General features: G+C 40.3%; 1 protein-coding gene across 8 annotated transcripts in view; it reads left to right on the top strand.

Moving 5' to 3' along the window:
* The window catches only part of Sgcd (sarcoglycan, delta), a 981,842-nt gene that overhangs the window by 880,884 nt on the left and 83,434 nt on the right, over nt 1–17,524 (top strand). The window contains exon 6 of one of the 8 annotated variants that reach the window (XM_063269592.1): nt 1,187–15,990. The exons of the other annotated variants lie outside the window; for them this stretch is intronic. Coding sequence (XP_063125662.1) covers nt 1,187–1,220 — 34 coding nt within the window. The 3' untranslated portion in view covers nt 1,221–15,990. Of the gene's footprint in view, nt 1–1,186; nt 15,991–17,524 lie in introns of those variants that run through there. 8 annotated transcript variants of the gene reach the window in all.

Below are 17,524 nucleotides of genomic sequence, written 5' to 3'. Positions count from 1 at the left end.
TCTTCTGGCCCCTACAGATACCCCTACACACATGGCTGGTGCACACACACACACACACACACACATACAAAGACATATACACATACCTACACACATACACATGCACACACGTATACACACATGCACACACAAATTATACACACATACACACACATACACATATATACATGCACACACAAAAACATACCTACGCATATACATGCACATACATATATATATATACATATATACACACATATCTACACACATACACATGCTCACACATATATACACATACATGTTCACACACATATATAGATACCTATACACAGATACACACACATACACACATATACCTACATACATGCACACACACATACATACACATGTACACACACACACACACACACATGCACATACCTTAAAATTCTTGTACAATCTTAGCCTAACCTATTTGTTTATGTCCCAGCTATCTTCCCACCTTCTGCCGTCCTCTTCTTATTTTTCTTGTTGCCCACCAGTACTTTTCACTCCTTCCTCTGATTTTTTCATTCCTGCTTTCATATTAAAAATTTTCAGAACTCTCCATTCTATACTGTTAACCTTTTATTATATACTCATGGGTTACATAGATGTACTATCTCTTTTGTGAATTGTAGATTATAAAAATGGTAGTTTCTTTAAATTATTTAAGACCTGCAGAGGCCCAGAGCCAGATATTATGTGGAGCAAGAGTCTAAATTGGACGTTTCCATCAAATCCCTTCCCATAGGACTCAGAATCTTTTTTTTCTTTTATTCATTTTTATTATTTTTTCCTTTTTTATTGCATAATTGGATATTTTTATTTACACTTCAAATGTTATTCCCTTTCCCAGTTTCCTGTCCATAAGCCCCCTATTCCCTGCCCTTCCCCTTCTATAAGGGTGTTCCCCCTCCCCAACCACATCCCCCTTCCAGCCTCCCCCCATGACATTCCCCTACACTGGGGGGGGGTCCAGTCTTGGCAGAATCAAGAGCTTCTTCTCTCATTGATGCCCAATAAGATCTTCCTCTGCTACATATGCAGCTGGAGTCATAGATCATTCCATGTGTTGTCTTTGGGTAATGGTTTAGTCCCTGGGAGCTCTGGTTGGTTGGTATTGTTGTTCTTATGGGATTGCAAGCCCCTCTACCTCCTTCAATCCTTTCTCTAACTCCTCCAACAGGGACCCTGTTCTCAGTTCAGTGGTTTGCTGTTAGCATTTGCCTCGCTCTGGGTGAGTCTCTCAGAAGACAGTTGTATCAGGCTCCTGTCAGCATGCACTTCTTGACTTTATCAATATTGTCTAGTTTTGGTGGCTGTATATATATGGGCTGGATTCCCAGGTGTGGCAGGCTTGAAATGGCCATTCTTTCAGTCTCTGCTCCAAACTTTGTCTCCATATCCCTTCCAATGAATATTTTTGTTTCTGCCTTTTAAGAAGGAGTAAAGCATCCATACTTGGTAATCCTTATTGAGCTTCACGTGGTCTGTGGATTGATCTTGGGTAATTTGAGCTTTTGGGCTAATATCCACTTATCAGTGAGTGCATACCATGTGTGTTTTTCTGTGACTGGGTTACCTCACTCAGGATGACATTTTCTAGTTCCATCCATTTGCCTATGAGTTTCATGAACTCATTGTTTTTGATAACTAATTAGTACTCCATTGTGTAGTTGTACCACATTTTCTGTATCCATTCCTCTGTTGAAGGGCATCTGGGTTCTTTCCATATCAAAGAATCTTGTGGAGGAGGAGGCAGAAAAAATGTCAGAGTCACAGGGAACGGGGGGCACCAGGAGAACACAGCCCTCTAAACAACTAAGCAAGGCACATATGAGCTCATAACAGCCAGCTTAAGCAGCCAGCAGAGGACCTATATTGGTCTATACCAGATCCTCTGTGGTTTATTATAGCTATTAGAATTTTTCTGGAACTCCTGACTATGAAAGGGAGTAGGTCTCTGATTTTTTGCCTGCTCTTGGAACTCTTCTCCTTCTAATGATTTGTTGTGTTCAATTTTAATATGAAAGCTTTTGCTTTGCCTCATTGTATTTTAATTTGTCATATTTGGTTGTTATCTCTTACAAGCCTGTTCTTGTCTAATGAGAGACAGAAAGAAAGTTGATCTAGAAGGGAAGTGGGGAGGAACTGGGAAAAGTGGAAGGAAGAGAAATTATAAATCAGGATATATTAGAAAAGAATCTTTTTTCAATTAAAAAATAAATTTAGGTCTGGATTTCTGACTGGAGATTCATTAAATGCTTGGTGATTTATGCATGTCTTAAGTTTGAGAACTAACACACCATGGAGCTCTTTAGTGGGGGTATAGAGATGGTTCCGTGTTTTAAGAATGAGTATTGCTTTTTTCAGTCAACTGGAATTTTGTTTCCAGCACTCTAGTCCAATGACTCATGGTGTACCATAACCCCTATACTTAAGAACTCTTACGAAGCCTTCTGGCCTTCAAGGCTCACACAGGTACACACACACACACACACACACACACACACACACAGAGAGAGAGAGAGAGAGAGAGAGAGAGAGAGAGAGAGAGAGAGAGAGAGAGAGTGTGTTAGGCCGCTCATGATGGTCTTCATCTTCCAAATGCACACCTAAACTTTCATTTTCCAGTTGGCCAAGATGTCTTCTACTTTGGCTGTTGGGCCTTAAAGGGGTGTGGTCACACAAATCATTACAAATCTATTCTCCTCAAAATCAGGCAGTCAGCCAGCATACTGACCAGTTACTGCCCCCTGCACCTTGTTCATGGAGGAGAGCTATCAAGGTCTCCATGGTGTATTCAATCCTGGCAAAGCATGCAGTAACCACACACTTTCTTCCTTCTTTTCATAATAAGTTGCCTCCAAAAGTTGTTATTCTGTTCCCCTTTCTTTCTCAAGCAGACTTCAAATTTCATGTACTTTTTATGTCTCTAGGTTGTATAATAGGCACATCCCAGAGAAGCACATAGTCTACAGAATCTATTCACTCTCCAAGCCACAGTCATTATAATTTATAAAGGAACTCTATCTCCCTTTCTCCATTTATATCTTTCATTGCTGTTTCCTGTTCACATCGGAAAATGAATCTCTAGTTCTTTTGAGACTTTTGTTTTCACAAATAGAACCAAACCCACTAATATTTTCTTGTCTGGAATCAGAGCTCAGCTACAGTCACTCCAGAATAACAAAGCACTGGGGAATTTGAATGCTCTGACAATCCAAACACCATACCCCTAACCTTGAATAGAAAATAGATGCTAATAAATTCAGGGTCTTAAAAATGTGAATTATAGTCATTTCACACTTGGTGGCAGCTTCATGCTGAAGTAATAGCTGAAAACTTAATTATGATGCTTGTCCCTCCTTTAAGTGCAGATGACATTCCTCAGATAGAGTTTTGCAATGACAGCTGAGGAACAGAGTTGAGACACTAATTAGTTATTCCTGATGGAGACTATTGACTGTGTACTGATTAAAGCAACGTGTTGACGCCCTTCCTACCATGATGCATCTGTCTATTAGTTTCTGCTGCTCTCTCTGGTCCTCATGAACAGCTCTTGGGGAAATGATGGAAATGCCCTTCAGTCGTTGCATGCAGATATAGAAGGCAAATGTGCATGATAAGTGAGGTGGAAATAGGGAGCAGAAGGCGCTAGGCTTCTTCTGATTGCTGTGTTCCTGCAATTGGCTCGGTGTCACTTTGAGGAACATTTGTGAGACATGCAGTCCTAATGTACTGGACATGGCTCAATCAGGACACTTAGGAAGCTGTTGTACAATATGCCTCCAACTTCAGCCCATCCACAGGCTAGAAGTCAGGAGGATTCTGCCCTCAATCGCATTACCCCACAACACTCGTCAGGCAGTGACTAAAGAAGGGCAGATCACAGTCCTCTCTGTATATGACATGATATTCTCAGATTATGTTTTGTTTGTTGTGTTATGACCTAGAGTGCTCAGGACTGAGGGGTAGAGCTAAAAGACACAGCTCGTAGAAGAAAGTGGTCTGTGGATGTCTGAATGGCAGGGTACCTCCCTTGACAGTCCTTAGGGCAGATCACCCAAGCCAAAGGTCACTGTCCTATCAGGACTAAAGAAATGTGAGGAGGGAGGGGAGATGAAGCCATGGTCTGGATGTAATATATGAGAGCAGAATAAAAAATTAAAAAAAAAATAAAGAACTGGATTACGCTCAGAAGGAGGGGAAGAGTTTATCTAAATGGCTTCTATGTATGCTCTAATGTGAAGACTCTAAATCTTAGGAGTCTAATTTCTGTTCACAGAATTTTCAAGGCCCTTTCAGAGAGTTTGAGTTCCTTGAAAAAATCTACTTTTTGGGTGGTTGAGACCAGAATTTGTACTAAGTGTTGATTCTTCTCTGTTCCTTAAGGTTTGGGTATTTGGAGAACACTTCATGGCCATATGAAGTGTTTATAATTTTAGAGCATTTTCTCAAATAAATCTTTCAGAAAAACAAAACAATCAAAAATGCCACACTGGAGGCATCCGTTTTATCTGTTCAACAGATGAGAAAGTAGGGGAGTTCATTTGAAACAGCTCATGTCAGGCATAATGAGAAGACCCCTAACTCAGTATTTGGGGGTAGTAGGGATTACGCCTTTATTTTATTTTGAGAGAGGATCTCTGTATGCAGTTTAAGCTTCTACTGACCACGAGACCATTCTGAATCAGCCTTCTGAGTTCAGGATACTAAGACAACATGTATGGATCTGCCATGCCTAGAAGTGATTATGTCATGCTAGAGAATAAACCTAAGGTCCAAAGTATGTTAGGCAATAGGTAGTTCTACCCCTCAGTGAAGAATGTTTTCCTAGTCCTGGTCAATGATATTAAAGGTGTCAGTAAGTGGGTCAGGTCTTGGACCTGATCAAGACAGTTAGCCAGTTTCTTTCTTAGTAGCCTGTGGTTTTGACATTTCCTCATTTGTTAAAAATGTGGAAAGTGCATAAGAATGAAACCAAGACTAAGAAAGAGTTTATGAGATTTCAGTGGCACAATATATGTGTGTATGTATGTGTGTGTGTTTATGTGTGTATGTGTGTATGTGTGTGTGTGTGTGTGTGTGTGTTTGGGTGTCTGTGTGTTTGTGTGTGTTTATATATGTGTGTGTGCTTGTGTGTACTTGTGTGTGTGTGTGTGCACGTGCACACACATGTGCCCTATTACCTAGAACATGGAGCATAACGAGCATTTATTTCAGAGGCCGTTATAATGTTATAATGACATATCATCATTCATCCTTGTAAAAGCAGGGAATCTGTCCTGGTAATCTGGAAATTTGCCTGCAGTATGTATATGCCTTTGAGATAACAGCCAGCCACCAGTTAATAGCCTGTTTCCTACAAGGCAAGGTAATAAGGCAACGATAAAACAAATGCGAGTCGAATAATTTGCCAAGTTGGTCCCAAAATCTAAAGTGCACTCTAGCCCTGCTGTAAGTCTCTTAAGGGGAAGACATTCACTCCGTAACTGAAGGTAAGATAAATCCACATCTCTTCCCAAGGAGAAGTAATTTAAGGAACACAACCTCTCCACAGACAGAATGAAGTTCTAAGCATTATGACTATAATGGAAAGATTTGTTTTATAAGCATTCAAACTACAGAGAGCTTTTTGAACTGAAAAGTGCTCTGAGTTAAGTTGCAGGATGGTATGGGAAGGTGATAGTATTTAAAATGAAACGGAAAGGGGTTGGGGATTTGGCTCAGTGGTAGAGCGCTTGCCTAGGAAGCACAAGGTCCTGGGCCCCGAACCCCAGCCCCGGAAAAAAAAATAAATAAAATAAAATGAAAGGGAAGTGAAGGCATGGAGTCACATTCCTGCAATTCCAGTATTAGGCTGAGGCAGTAGAATAGAAAATGCCAGGCCAGCTTTGACTACAGAGAAAGAACCTGTCAAAAAATAGACATATACAAAGATATGTGCATCTATATAGAATATTTGTATACATGTATAGTATACTACATACATGACATATGAAAATAATAGCATTTACATATCAAAAGGTGTTAAAAGTCTGCCAGTATTAGAGTGACTTAGTGCCATCCTTCCTGACTCTTGCAGCCATTCGCAGGAGGGCTGTAATGATTGAAATCATCTACCCAGAGGACCATAAGAAGCAGAACATCCCAGGAACAAGATGCCTCATCAGGACACATTTTATTTTGTCACCAACTGCTAGCAGCAATCAATAGCCCTTTTCTAGCTATAGTGGGCAATGAAATGAAAACATTAAACTCTAATGAGATTTGAAGGGTTTCTCTATATTGACTATTGCATACTATCCTAGAGATAGGCCATTTATTTTTGCATATAGCCATAAAATTTGTACCTCTTCATTATATCGTACCTTTATGAGTTACGTTGTTTCCTTTCCCCTGACAGCCATAATGGCTACCTATCTTTTTATATAACTTAGACAGATTTTTATCTTACAATACTAGAGGGCTGAACTAATTGTCCCTTATTTTTATTTTTTTTTATTTTTATTTTTTTGAACCAAGATTCCCATTAATTTACTCAGGAGGGACATAAGTTCACAATCCCCCTGCCTCAGCCTCTTGAGGAGCTAGAATTGCAGGCCTGTACTACTAGGCCCAACAAACTTGGTAACAATTTATTAGCATGCCAGACTTACCTGTTAGACATAATGTTCTCTCCCTGTGATTTTTGTAGGCAAATTAATTGTTTGGTGATAACAGATATGTGAATTCTTTTAGAGCCATTTAAATCAAATCTGAATAGTAAATTTGAGAAAGCTAGTGTCACATAAATGCATGCTACCAAAGAAGTCCAGGGAATGGATAACACACAATTAAAATCCAGGATCCATGTGCTCTCTGAGGTGTACTTGACACAAGAGTGAGTGGTTTCAGCCTAGAACTGAAGAAAGCAAAGTAATGCTACCTCATTGGTTCTTCAACATTTTCCCGTCCTGCCTAACTAGTTTGATGAACTAAGAGGAGGCAGACAAAAGAATGGATAAAAAAAGAAATAAAAATGGAAAGAAGGATATGATCCTAGGTATGGTGGAGGAGAAAGTTTATTATAGAGCATAGCCAGAGTCAGAAAAATCTAGAAGAGTCCAGAGTGGATATGACCAAAGTAAGCTGGACTGTGGAGAGAGGGAGAAGGGAAGAAAAAGAAGAGAGGAAGGGAGAGGAGGGAAGAACCAGATGCACCAGCCAGGAAGCCAAAAATACAAAAGGGGTAGGTAGCCAAAATATCTGGATTTTATAGAGAAGAGCCTCTGGGGAAAGAGCAGCCCAATAGCTGGGCTGGAGAGTTCCAGAAGAGGGCAGGGGTATCCAATCATACCCTGTAGCAGATAGGGACTGAGGATGCTGGAAGAAACTAGTGATAAGATTGGCTTTGATATATTAAATAGGTACCTCAGCCATTTGTCTTGGGTTTGAAACTTAACAGAAGAGAGAACAGGGAAAATACCTTTAGAGTAACACTTCACAAGGGAACCCATCTAAAGAGCCTAGAGATGGTTTGCTGCCAGAATCTGTGCTTTCTAGACAAAGGAAGACTTTTCTAGTTAGACTCGCCAGTCTAGCCACATATATATAATCCAGGCAGATGTATTGCCGCCACTAGAATTTGAATAGCTATCCAGTCTCTGACATATGATCTAGGAACACACTGATGAACAAAACAGACATGGTCTTTGCTCTTGTAGACTCTGCTCTAGCAGGCACCGCACTGAATACCTAAGCAGGGGGCTTGGCATTTGTAGGGTACATTCTTTTGTCTCATGTCACCGAGCTCCTTAGCATCTTACCTCAGTTACTCTAACATCATTTAATCTGTACCCCAGGAGACACAGTGGAGTCATGCCTAGTTTATAGGTAGAACACTAAATGCTCGTAGAGGTCTGGGGACTTGGATAAGGACACTGAGGGATTCAGAAAGCGAGGGGGGTTGCAGAGGTCACAGCAGGCAGCACAGAATGCAGAATAAAGAATGGAAGCTCAGTTGAGACTGACTTGTGAATCTGGTTCGAAAATTCAAGAAAGCCTGATGTCAGGCCGTTCATTGCTAGTATATTTAAAACAGTACAATTTTGAAAAAAAAATGTTCAGGCAACAATCATTCCAATTCCAAATGCACAAGAAAGCTTACGGTGTGACTATATAGAAACTTCGTTGCAAATTAAATATGGTGACCATAAAGATGGGTTGTACTGCTCAAGGCCCAAGGATCTGGTGGGATCTCTGATTAAGATAGTACAGAGGTCAGCAGGCTGTAAAGTAAATGTGACATCCCAGCTAAGGATGGGTTCTGTCATCTAGGAGCTAACTATCCAGGGAAGGAAGAGTCTGGGATAAACATTTTGAACGAGGACCACCTCTATAGCAAAAGGTGACTGAAATCTGCCTCTACACAGAGCAAAAAGTCACCAAGTCATTAACAATTTCCAACCTTCTATGTGGAAAACAGGTATTTCTTCATTTGAGGAAATGCCTTTGTGTGTTTAACATTTCTGGGTTCCTGAGTGATCTGTGAGCCTAAGGACACTTGTGTCCCCCAAAAGGAAGGAATTCTTCCTTATTTGCCCAAACTTAACATGTACACATTCTCCTGACTCATGCCTGCTCTCGGCAACAGTGCCATATTGATTTGGTTTTTTTTATGCTTCCTATTACATTTCTGAAGAGGTGCTGTCTGAGCTTCTCATTAGGAAGAGTCAAATGAAGACAGGAATAAAAAAGCAACTTCAGCTTCCTGCTCAGAGTCTTGCTGATACCCCTGTCTGTGACAATGAGCATACACACCAACACCGTGAAGAAAGTGAGTGGACACACAGTTGAGCAGAGCTTCCCTTTGAGCCTGGTCCTTTTGATTGTGGAAGTTCGATGGAGCTAGCCAAAAAGAGAGAAATAGCACTCACCAGGACCTTTGGCAGCACGCAATAGTAGTTAATAACAACAATAATAACTGCTACTAGTATTAATTTGATCCCTTGTTTAATACTTATCTCTTTTAATGAGTTGTAAATCCTAAGCCCTTAACTCTGAACCTTGGTCTCATATTGGAACCATGTAAGGCATTTAAAAATAATCCTGATTTCTAGTCTCCTGGTTCAGAAGGATGAATTAGCATCTTTAGGGGTTTGTATTAGACATTAGAATTGCTTAAAACATGTCCGGTGTCTCCTCAGTACATTCAAATCTAGGCTAATGAGACAGATAACTATACTAAACCTTCATCTACAAGCACACTACTTTCCAGAGGCTACGAAGCTGTACTAGCCCAGGAGCAGATGTAAAACCCTGACCCTCAGTCAGTAGTACTTCCTTAGAGATGCCGCCACATGCGCACACACACACACACACACACACACACACACACACACACACACACACCAAGAAGCAGATCAATGCAAAAACAAGAGGGCGCATTGGGATTGACCCTCAAGGCGAGTGACTAGAAGGTGATCCCAGATGGCTATTACAATTTTTATTCTTTTTAGGAACACAGTTTACATTAGCAAGGTTACAGTCCAAACTTATTGGCTAAGCATAATGACCTTTATATCTATTGACTAGCAAGCATGGGCAGACCATGACACACATTTGCACTCTATCTGGGACTTTCTTGGGGGTGACTATCAGCTAGTGCATTCCAAGAACTGTGGATAGAGAGTGGAACTTGGCCTAGCCTGTTGGTAAGTGGGTAGGAGGGGAGTTGGAAAGATGGTTGGATGGATGGGTTGAGCCGATGAATGACAGTGGTTACAGCAGGTGTGGACTTCAGTACACAGAGCAGTATTATTAGATGGCTGTTCACAGTAACCTTATGAGTCCGCACACTACTTCATAAAAATCATTAGCGGCTTTCGATCAGTGTATGCGGATACGAAAGAGTAAACAGCAAACTGCGGAATGCTTCCATCGTCTACGAGTGTAATTCTCTTTGCTCTCCTTCTGATCTTGGCGCGGATCCCTCTTGACAACTCAGGCAGCCATTACATCAAGGGTAATGGTTCATTCTTATATCTTCAGTGAATCATGTTTACCTGAAGGAAGCAAAGATAACAAAGAGGAAATTATAGTTTATGCACAGTGCTATGGCTGCTTGCAAACCAAGCAACGACGGGCAAGTTTCTGTGAGCAACTGAGAGCTCCCTGTCATCCAGAGGCAGGAGGTGATCTAAGGGAGAGGTGGGGGCCCTATTCACACTGTTCGCATTTTAATTGGAGGTGGGAGAAAGATACTGAAGCACCTTCCACACCACAGAGGCTCACAGTTTCCTTATTATGATGTTAATTACATCCCTGGATAATTCAGCAGGGTACCAGCACCTCATTGAGCACAGCAAATTTTTATTGTTGATTTTATTCAAGTAAGTGCAAGCAAGGCTGTGCACATAATCAGGAGAGAGTGTTGAAAAGAACGGTGGAAAAAGTAGCGTTGGTCTGGGCTTGGTCTAATGCCCTATTACTGTGCTGTCCATGTATCACTTGGGTACCATTAAGAGTATTGTTCCCTCTAGTTATTCTTCTACCCTAAAAGTGATAGATGCTAAATTCTCTTGACCCATTGTGGGTAACATGGTTTCTTTTATAAGAACTGCTGTCTAGTTTCGTGATCTCTTTCAGCTTTCAATTTTGTTCTAGCACTGGTCTTGCAGGTACGCCCACTACATTGTTTTATCATTTTTGTTAAAATAATAGTAAACACTTACCCCTCAGGTCATTTCACTTTGGTTTGTCAGAAAAATAACTTAATATTGGTTTGTCTGAATGCTCGGGAATTTCATATGTGTATATCATGTGTTTGCCCCCCATTGGCCCTCTTCTCTATCGATCTTAGCACTATTTCTTCCCAAATCTATCTGGAAAACAAACAATAAAACCCCAAATCACCACAACAATGAAACCAAATACACTTAGTGCCAGCTGTGTGTGCACAGTGTAAGACCATCTACTAGAACCTAGACAGCCTCTTAGGAGCCGCATTGCTGAAGAAAACTGATCCTACCTCTCCCTACAGCCATCAACTGCCAATGGTTTCTCTGCTGGTATCAGGCTGCATGAGCTCCTCCTACAGCTCCACTGGGCTTTTAGCTGGCTTGGTCTTGTGCTTATAGACATTGCTGCTGTGTGTTTGTGAGTGCAGTGGCTCTGCTATGCTCAAAATACACTGTCTTGCTGCAGTCATTCTGTACCCTTGGCCCTTACAATCTTTTTGCCCCCTTTTCCATAATCCCTGAGCTTTGGGATAAAAATGTCAGTCTCTGACTTGGAATATTTACCAGTTGTAGATCTCCTACTAATCGTTATCTTCTTCAAAAACAATCTTCTCTGATCAAGGTTGAGTGATGCACTAATCTATACATGTAAACACAAGTACTTACGTACAGTTTAATATGAAGCAAAACAATGATGTTCTCCCCTGGGGACTATGACCTACCCAGCCACGTGCTCCTGGCCCAGTTAAAAGTATGAAATGAGTTCTGTCTTGTAGAGTGGGCCAGTCAGAACTGTAGTAGTTGTTTAGCCGATGAAATTCATGCCACTATTACAGCTGTGGGCTTGTCTTACCAATCTAGTGATTCATGTAGCTCACAGAGTTCATAGCTGAGCAAGACTGTTTGTTGAATATACTTTTTTCTTTGTAGCATGTAGCAATAAGAAAGTTAGATAGTAGGAGTGAAGCACTAGCTTGATTTCTCCATATCCTATGATATAAGTATACAGTGTCTTCAGAAATTGGGTATTCCTGTTGAGCTCTGGAGGGTAGCCAAGAGCATTAGCAATAGCCTTTCATGATGATTACTTTAAAAACAACAACAACAACAATGACAACAACAACATATTCCATGCCTCATACCAGAAAAATATAACAAATTCACAAACATACATTGCCAATAGTTTGAAAGGTGTGTTACATACACATCAATTGACGTGTATTCTACCTATGAGGAGTGCATAAACTTCCCTCTCTGAAGGAGTTCTATTCTGCTCCAATTGTTTAATCCAATAGTATGCCAGAAAAGACTTAGAACTCAGCACATTTCTCCCCAGTGGATTCTAACCAAAGTGTTTGTACACTGCCCTCAAAAAGTTGGAAGGTTTTAGTAAAAACATTGTGTGAAGGTAAAATAAGCTAAAAGTCAATAGTAAATATTTTTAGTCCCCAAAGTCCCAAGATGCATACCCGCTACACCATCTCCTCTAGTTCTTCCTCTGTTATTTGTTTCTCTTCTCCACTTTGTCCTTCTGACATTTCTCTTTCACTCTGATTCTTATATAGTGTTGATCGGTATAGTTGTCTTGGTCACTCTGGTTCCTACAGAATCATGCCTTAGGGTCTTACCTTTCCCTCAGGGTGCACATAAAAATTTGTTTCTGACAAAAGAAAATCCCTTCCCTTCAGAGAAAGTCAGGAGCAGCTATTCAGCATATTTCTGAAAATTGTCTTTGAATATTTATGTCTTCAGTAAGAATTGCTGAGCATGGTAACATACTTGTTTTTCTTTCTTTTTAATTAATATAATAATGATTATATTTATGAGGTACGGGGGAAATGCCAATACATATACAATTTGTATCAATCAGGTTACATTTATATCTTATTCCCTTGTGAAGACTTGATAGCCCTCTGGGGGATGCACATAGCAACCACCCATAAAGAAAAGGCTTCATCGGAGCCTTGGATATTATCAAGAATACTCCTGTCATATCATGAATGAGAAAAACCAGGTCCAAGAGAGCTAAACTGACATTTCTCAGGACATAGCTAAGCTGAGAAGTAGGCACTAAAAACACAGCCTTCAAACTCCCAGCTGGGGCCTTACTGGCTTGCATTGTCTTTTATTTCATTCAATCTGTACTCTGTACTTAACCATTTACCACTTAAGAGTTGTTACTCTTAGACCAAGGGCCCAGGAGCCAGATGGCCTTCCTCTATCACTGATTACCAAGCACTTGTCCTCTGGGGGCTTTGTTTCATATTTGAAAAAAATGCAGATGCTAATACAGTTAAATACGGAAGTCCAGATTAAAATGGACTCTTTGAGAATCAGAAGGCTTGTAACTGTGTAAAGTCCTATATTCCATCTACTCGAGGAGTACATATAATCCTGTACATGGAGACATATTAGGAATGCAGAAGACTTCCAGCCATGGTGCTACCTCAAGGAAAACATCAGCTATTAAGTCTCAGATCAGCTGCCTGGCTTCTTCACAGGACCTGTCTTGGTGTCGTGTTGAGGTTGCTCTGTCTAATAAGAACTTGGGTGGAAGTAGTGAAAACATCACACGGGACTTTTCCTCTTGGGTAATGCAGATGTGGGTAACCCTGTAATTCCTCATGATGGGCTCTGGGTCTGTGATAGTTCCAGGGTTCTCCAACAGTCCTTGTCCTTGCCATGTCCTGACTATCCAGTGAGACATCCGGAGCTGTCCCTAGTAAAATTTTAGAAGCCATCATAGGAAGTACACGATAAGATGTGTGCAAGTAGCAGGAATAGTATTTTTAGGGGGACAAAAACTTACACTGAAATGTCATTTGCTTTTAGTGATGGTTTGATTTATCCCTAATTCTCCCAAATCAAACCATAAATGAAAAATTATTCACAGCCTTTGCCAAAAAGGCAGTATCTTCAGGCTATGTGTTAGGTGGCTTTAGAATTTAACACAGTGAGCAAGATTAAGACAACGAATTGAGTATGGGGAAGGGATGTGCAAGTACTAGACAGAAACTAATTGGAAATGTGGGAAGAAAGCAGCAGGCCCTACTGGGAGGGGAGACAGAGGACATCATTTCATCAGCAGGGGCTGAGTTCTCTGAGGCTTTGAAGCATTAGAGGTCAAGGACTAGAGGGAGTTTAGTTTTATACTGGAGAGTGCTTAATGATGACTTTGGGAGCAGCATCAGCACCAGGAGTCTCTGAAGCATTGACACAGAAAGCACAGGGACACACAGTGGATTAATGGACACTCAATAGAGCTGATGCCCAGGGCCTCCCCTCACAGTGCATCTTTCTCCCTCCACAGACCATCAAGGGAAGTTTAATTGAGAATCCCCTAAAAGCAAAGTACATTAGAGCTACTGACATGTTTTAGAGATGGAGGTAACTTGCCAAAGCCTGTGGTGGAATGCAAAAGGGAAAGCTTAATTCCACGAATGTCTCCCTAAAGGGAGGGAGTCTAGGTACATGGGCAAGTGAATGACAGCCAAGTACAAAGCTTAAAGGAACACATATCCAGTACATAGAGAGATGCTTGAGCCAAGAAAATTACATTAAATTATAGGAAACATCTCACTGTGCTATTTCACACCTGTAAGGTCTCATCAACTTAATAAGCTACATGAAGTCTTGAGATAGACATGTGTTGTCTCATGACTTTCTTGATCCCCTCTCATAACATTTTGTCAACTTAAAATCCATGGTAAGTACAAACATCTGTGTTTCAGACTACCCTTTATGTCCTGTTTTACAGAGACCCCCTATCTCTCTTCTAACACATCTACCTCTGTTTTTGTGTCAAATTTACTTTACACCTGTTTTATTTATAACAATCTCCATGATTAGCCCAAAGCATGATGCTACAGGGTAACTTCACTTTTCATTTATCCATACTGCTTAACACAGTGCCTGACACACAGTACATATTTGTGGGATAAGAGTAAATAAATCATAGTAAATCAGAGGTATATTATATACTGAGCATTGAAAAAAGGTGGGCAATCTTGAAGAAAAATGTATTTTTCTGGATTGTAATTAATTCATTATATATGACATGGTCTAAACATCTTTACATACACATTGTGGCTCTTATTAATATTAAGTTAATATTAATTGGGGTTTCTACACCACCTTTGCTCATTCAGTTTCCAGATCAAAGGCAAAATACCTTACATTTATAATAAGTCTTAACAGCATTAGAGCTGGACACATATCAACCCTCAATGGCTATTCGTCTACTTCCCTGTCAATAATCCTGAGTTATAATTTGCCATGTTCTACCTAGGCCGCTCTTTCTCAATTGGCCAACCCTCATGCCCATGTTTCCACGATTCATCGACCCCATGGTGTCTTCTCTTTCCACTTTCTTTTTCTTCCTCTCATGGTCTCTGCTTCAGACCTTAAGCCCCAGAACTAAAACTCAGCCTACTTCACTTCTGTCCAACAGATAGTTTCAAATTAAAGAAAAAGGTTTGCACAACAAATGCTGGTAAGCCTGAGAAGACAAAATTTAGCATTATAATGCATAACATCAGACCAAGCTTTCTTTTTTGTCTAAATAAAAATGTTCTCTCTCTTATAATAATGAACAACTATGATAAATATAAAATCATTAGCTAAGAGTTACATTTAAAAAGCCCAGCCTAGAAGGGAGAGGCAAAGATTAAAACAGAGACTGAAGGAACACCCATTCAGAGCCTGCCCCACAGGTGGCCCATACATATACAGCCACCCAATTGGACAAGATGGATGAAGCAAAGAAGTGCAGACCGACAGGAGCCGGATGTAGATCGCTCCTGAGAGACACAGCCAGAATACAGCAAATACAGAGGCGAATGCCAGCAGCAAACCACTGAGCTGAGAATAGGTCCCCCGTTGAAGGAATCAGAGAAAGAACTGGAAGAGCTTGAAGGGGCTCGAGACCCCAAAAGTACAACAATGTCAAGCAACCAGAGCTTCCAGGGACTAAGCCACTACCTAAAGACTATATATGGACTGACCCTGGACTCTGACCCCATAGGTAGCAATGAATATCCTAGTAAGAGCACCAGTGGAAGGGGAAGCCCTGGGTCCTGCTAAGACTGAACCCCCAGTGAACTAGACTATGGGGGGAGGGCGGCAATGGGGGGAGGGTTGGGAGGGGAACACCCATAAGGAAGGGGAGGGGGGAGGGGGATTTTGCCCGGAAACCGGGAAAGGGAATAACACTTGAAATGTATATAAGAAATACTCAAGTTAATAAAAAAAAAATAAAAAAAAAAAAGCCCAGCCTATTCATATTTGGCAACCAAGAAGAAAGTATTCTCTTATCTATCCGATCCTGCAGAGTTCAGAGTACTATATCTAAATCAATTTCTATTCTAACTTGATTATCAGCCAAAAACAATCTTCTTAGACCTAGAACATCTTCTTACATTCTAAACAACTTAAGCTTGTAGTAACATTATGACAAGCTAGTCTTCAACCCTATCAGAGACTGGAGAAGGAATGAATATTACCAGCGTAAGTAGGAAATACAGACAAACACGTCCAAGATTATAGAAATGGCAGACAGTTGGCTGCCTGGACAGCTACACACTATTCTAAAACACTGGAGCATCATCTTCAGCCTTCTGACCCAGAATATATGACAGTCCTTTCATGAAGCAGGACTTACCCTGTCTTACACGCTTGGCGGTCAATTTTCCTCCCATTTCTCGTTTCTGGGCAGACATCTGTCTGCAGATGAAGATAGGGCATTTTCTTTGCCTGGTGGCTAGCTTGTCACAAATGAAGCCATCTCCAAATGGAGGTCCTTTGATGTTCATCATCTTCTTCCAGGTCAAGTGAGGTATTGTCAGGAGCTAACATGTCTCAATGTCAAAAAAGCCTTACGTTAATAAAAAAATTGAATGTCATATTCTGTTAAGTCTCTGAGCTTTCTGAAGATTATCTATCTATTCATAGCATATCTTAACAAATATTGCCTGTCTCCAGTTACCTATTACCTGTCCAATGCAAGGTGTATATATTTCTGTGATAATCCAAACTAGTATCTAACATGACCATGCATTTTACTGACTGGCTAGTAACTTGCATTAATTATCCTGAAGAGTTTATAATAGAATCTAAACCTGGTATTTTTAAAGGAATTACATAGGCACAATATCTATACAAGAGTTGAAACATGCACATATTGTGTTCTAACAAAATTGATCTTAAATTCTCTATCAATGTACAAAGATTTATACCATTGAAATTTCATACCATTTATTCCTTAAACCTGTATCAATACACAAAATTCTACACTAATGTAATGAAATACGACCTCAATTCTGCATCAAAATATAAAGATCTCTATCAATGTAAGTTTTTTTTAGTTTAAGAGTAAATACAATAATTATCAAAATTTGTCATTCCTTATAATATTTCTATATCCCTTTTCTTTTCAAGCTCCTTTCCCTTACCTAAGGAAGAAAGAATAGAGGGGGAAAAGGAAAGAGAAAAGATATTCCTGAATCTAACCTCTCTGTTTTGTTTCCTCTGTGTCTAAGACCATAATTATTTGTAGTCATCCCATAAAATGACATTTAAGCTGGAGTTTTGCCTGGAGACATGTGTACATCTCAGCCTGTTTCAGAAGAACTGTTTCTCAAGTTCTGGATCAGCACATATGTTACCTATTTGTTTGGTCCTTTTGATTTTTTCCTGTCTGCAGCCAAGATCTTCAGAGAGTCTCCCTCTATGAAATCTGATCTTCAATACTTTGGAAGGAATCCAAAGCCTTTTCTTCTTTCCTGTTAACACAAGCATAGAGT

The sequence above is a fragment of the Rattus norvegicus genome, chromosome 10, assembly GCF_036323735.1.
Source record: "Rattus norvegicus strain BN/NHsdMcwi chromosome 10, GRCr8, whole genome shotgun sequence".
In the NCBI taxonomy this organism is placed as follows: Eukaryota; Metazoa; Chordata; class Mammalia; order Rodentia; family Muridae; genus Rattus; species Rattus norvegicus.
This window is presented reverse-complemented; position numbering and strand designations above follow the sequence as displayed.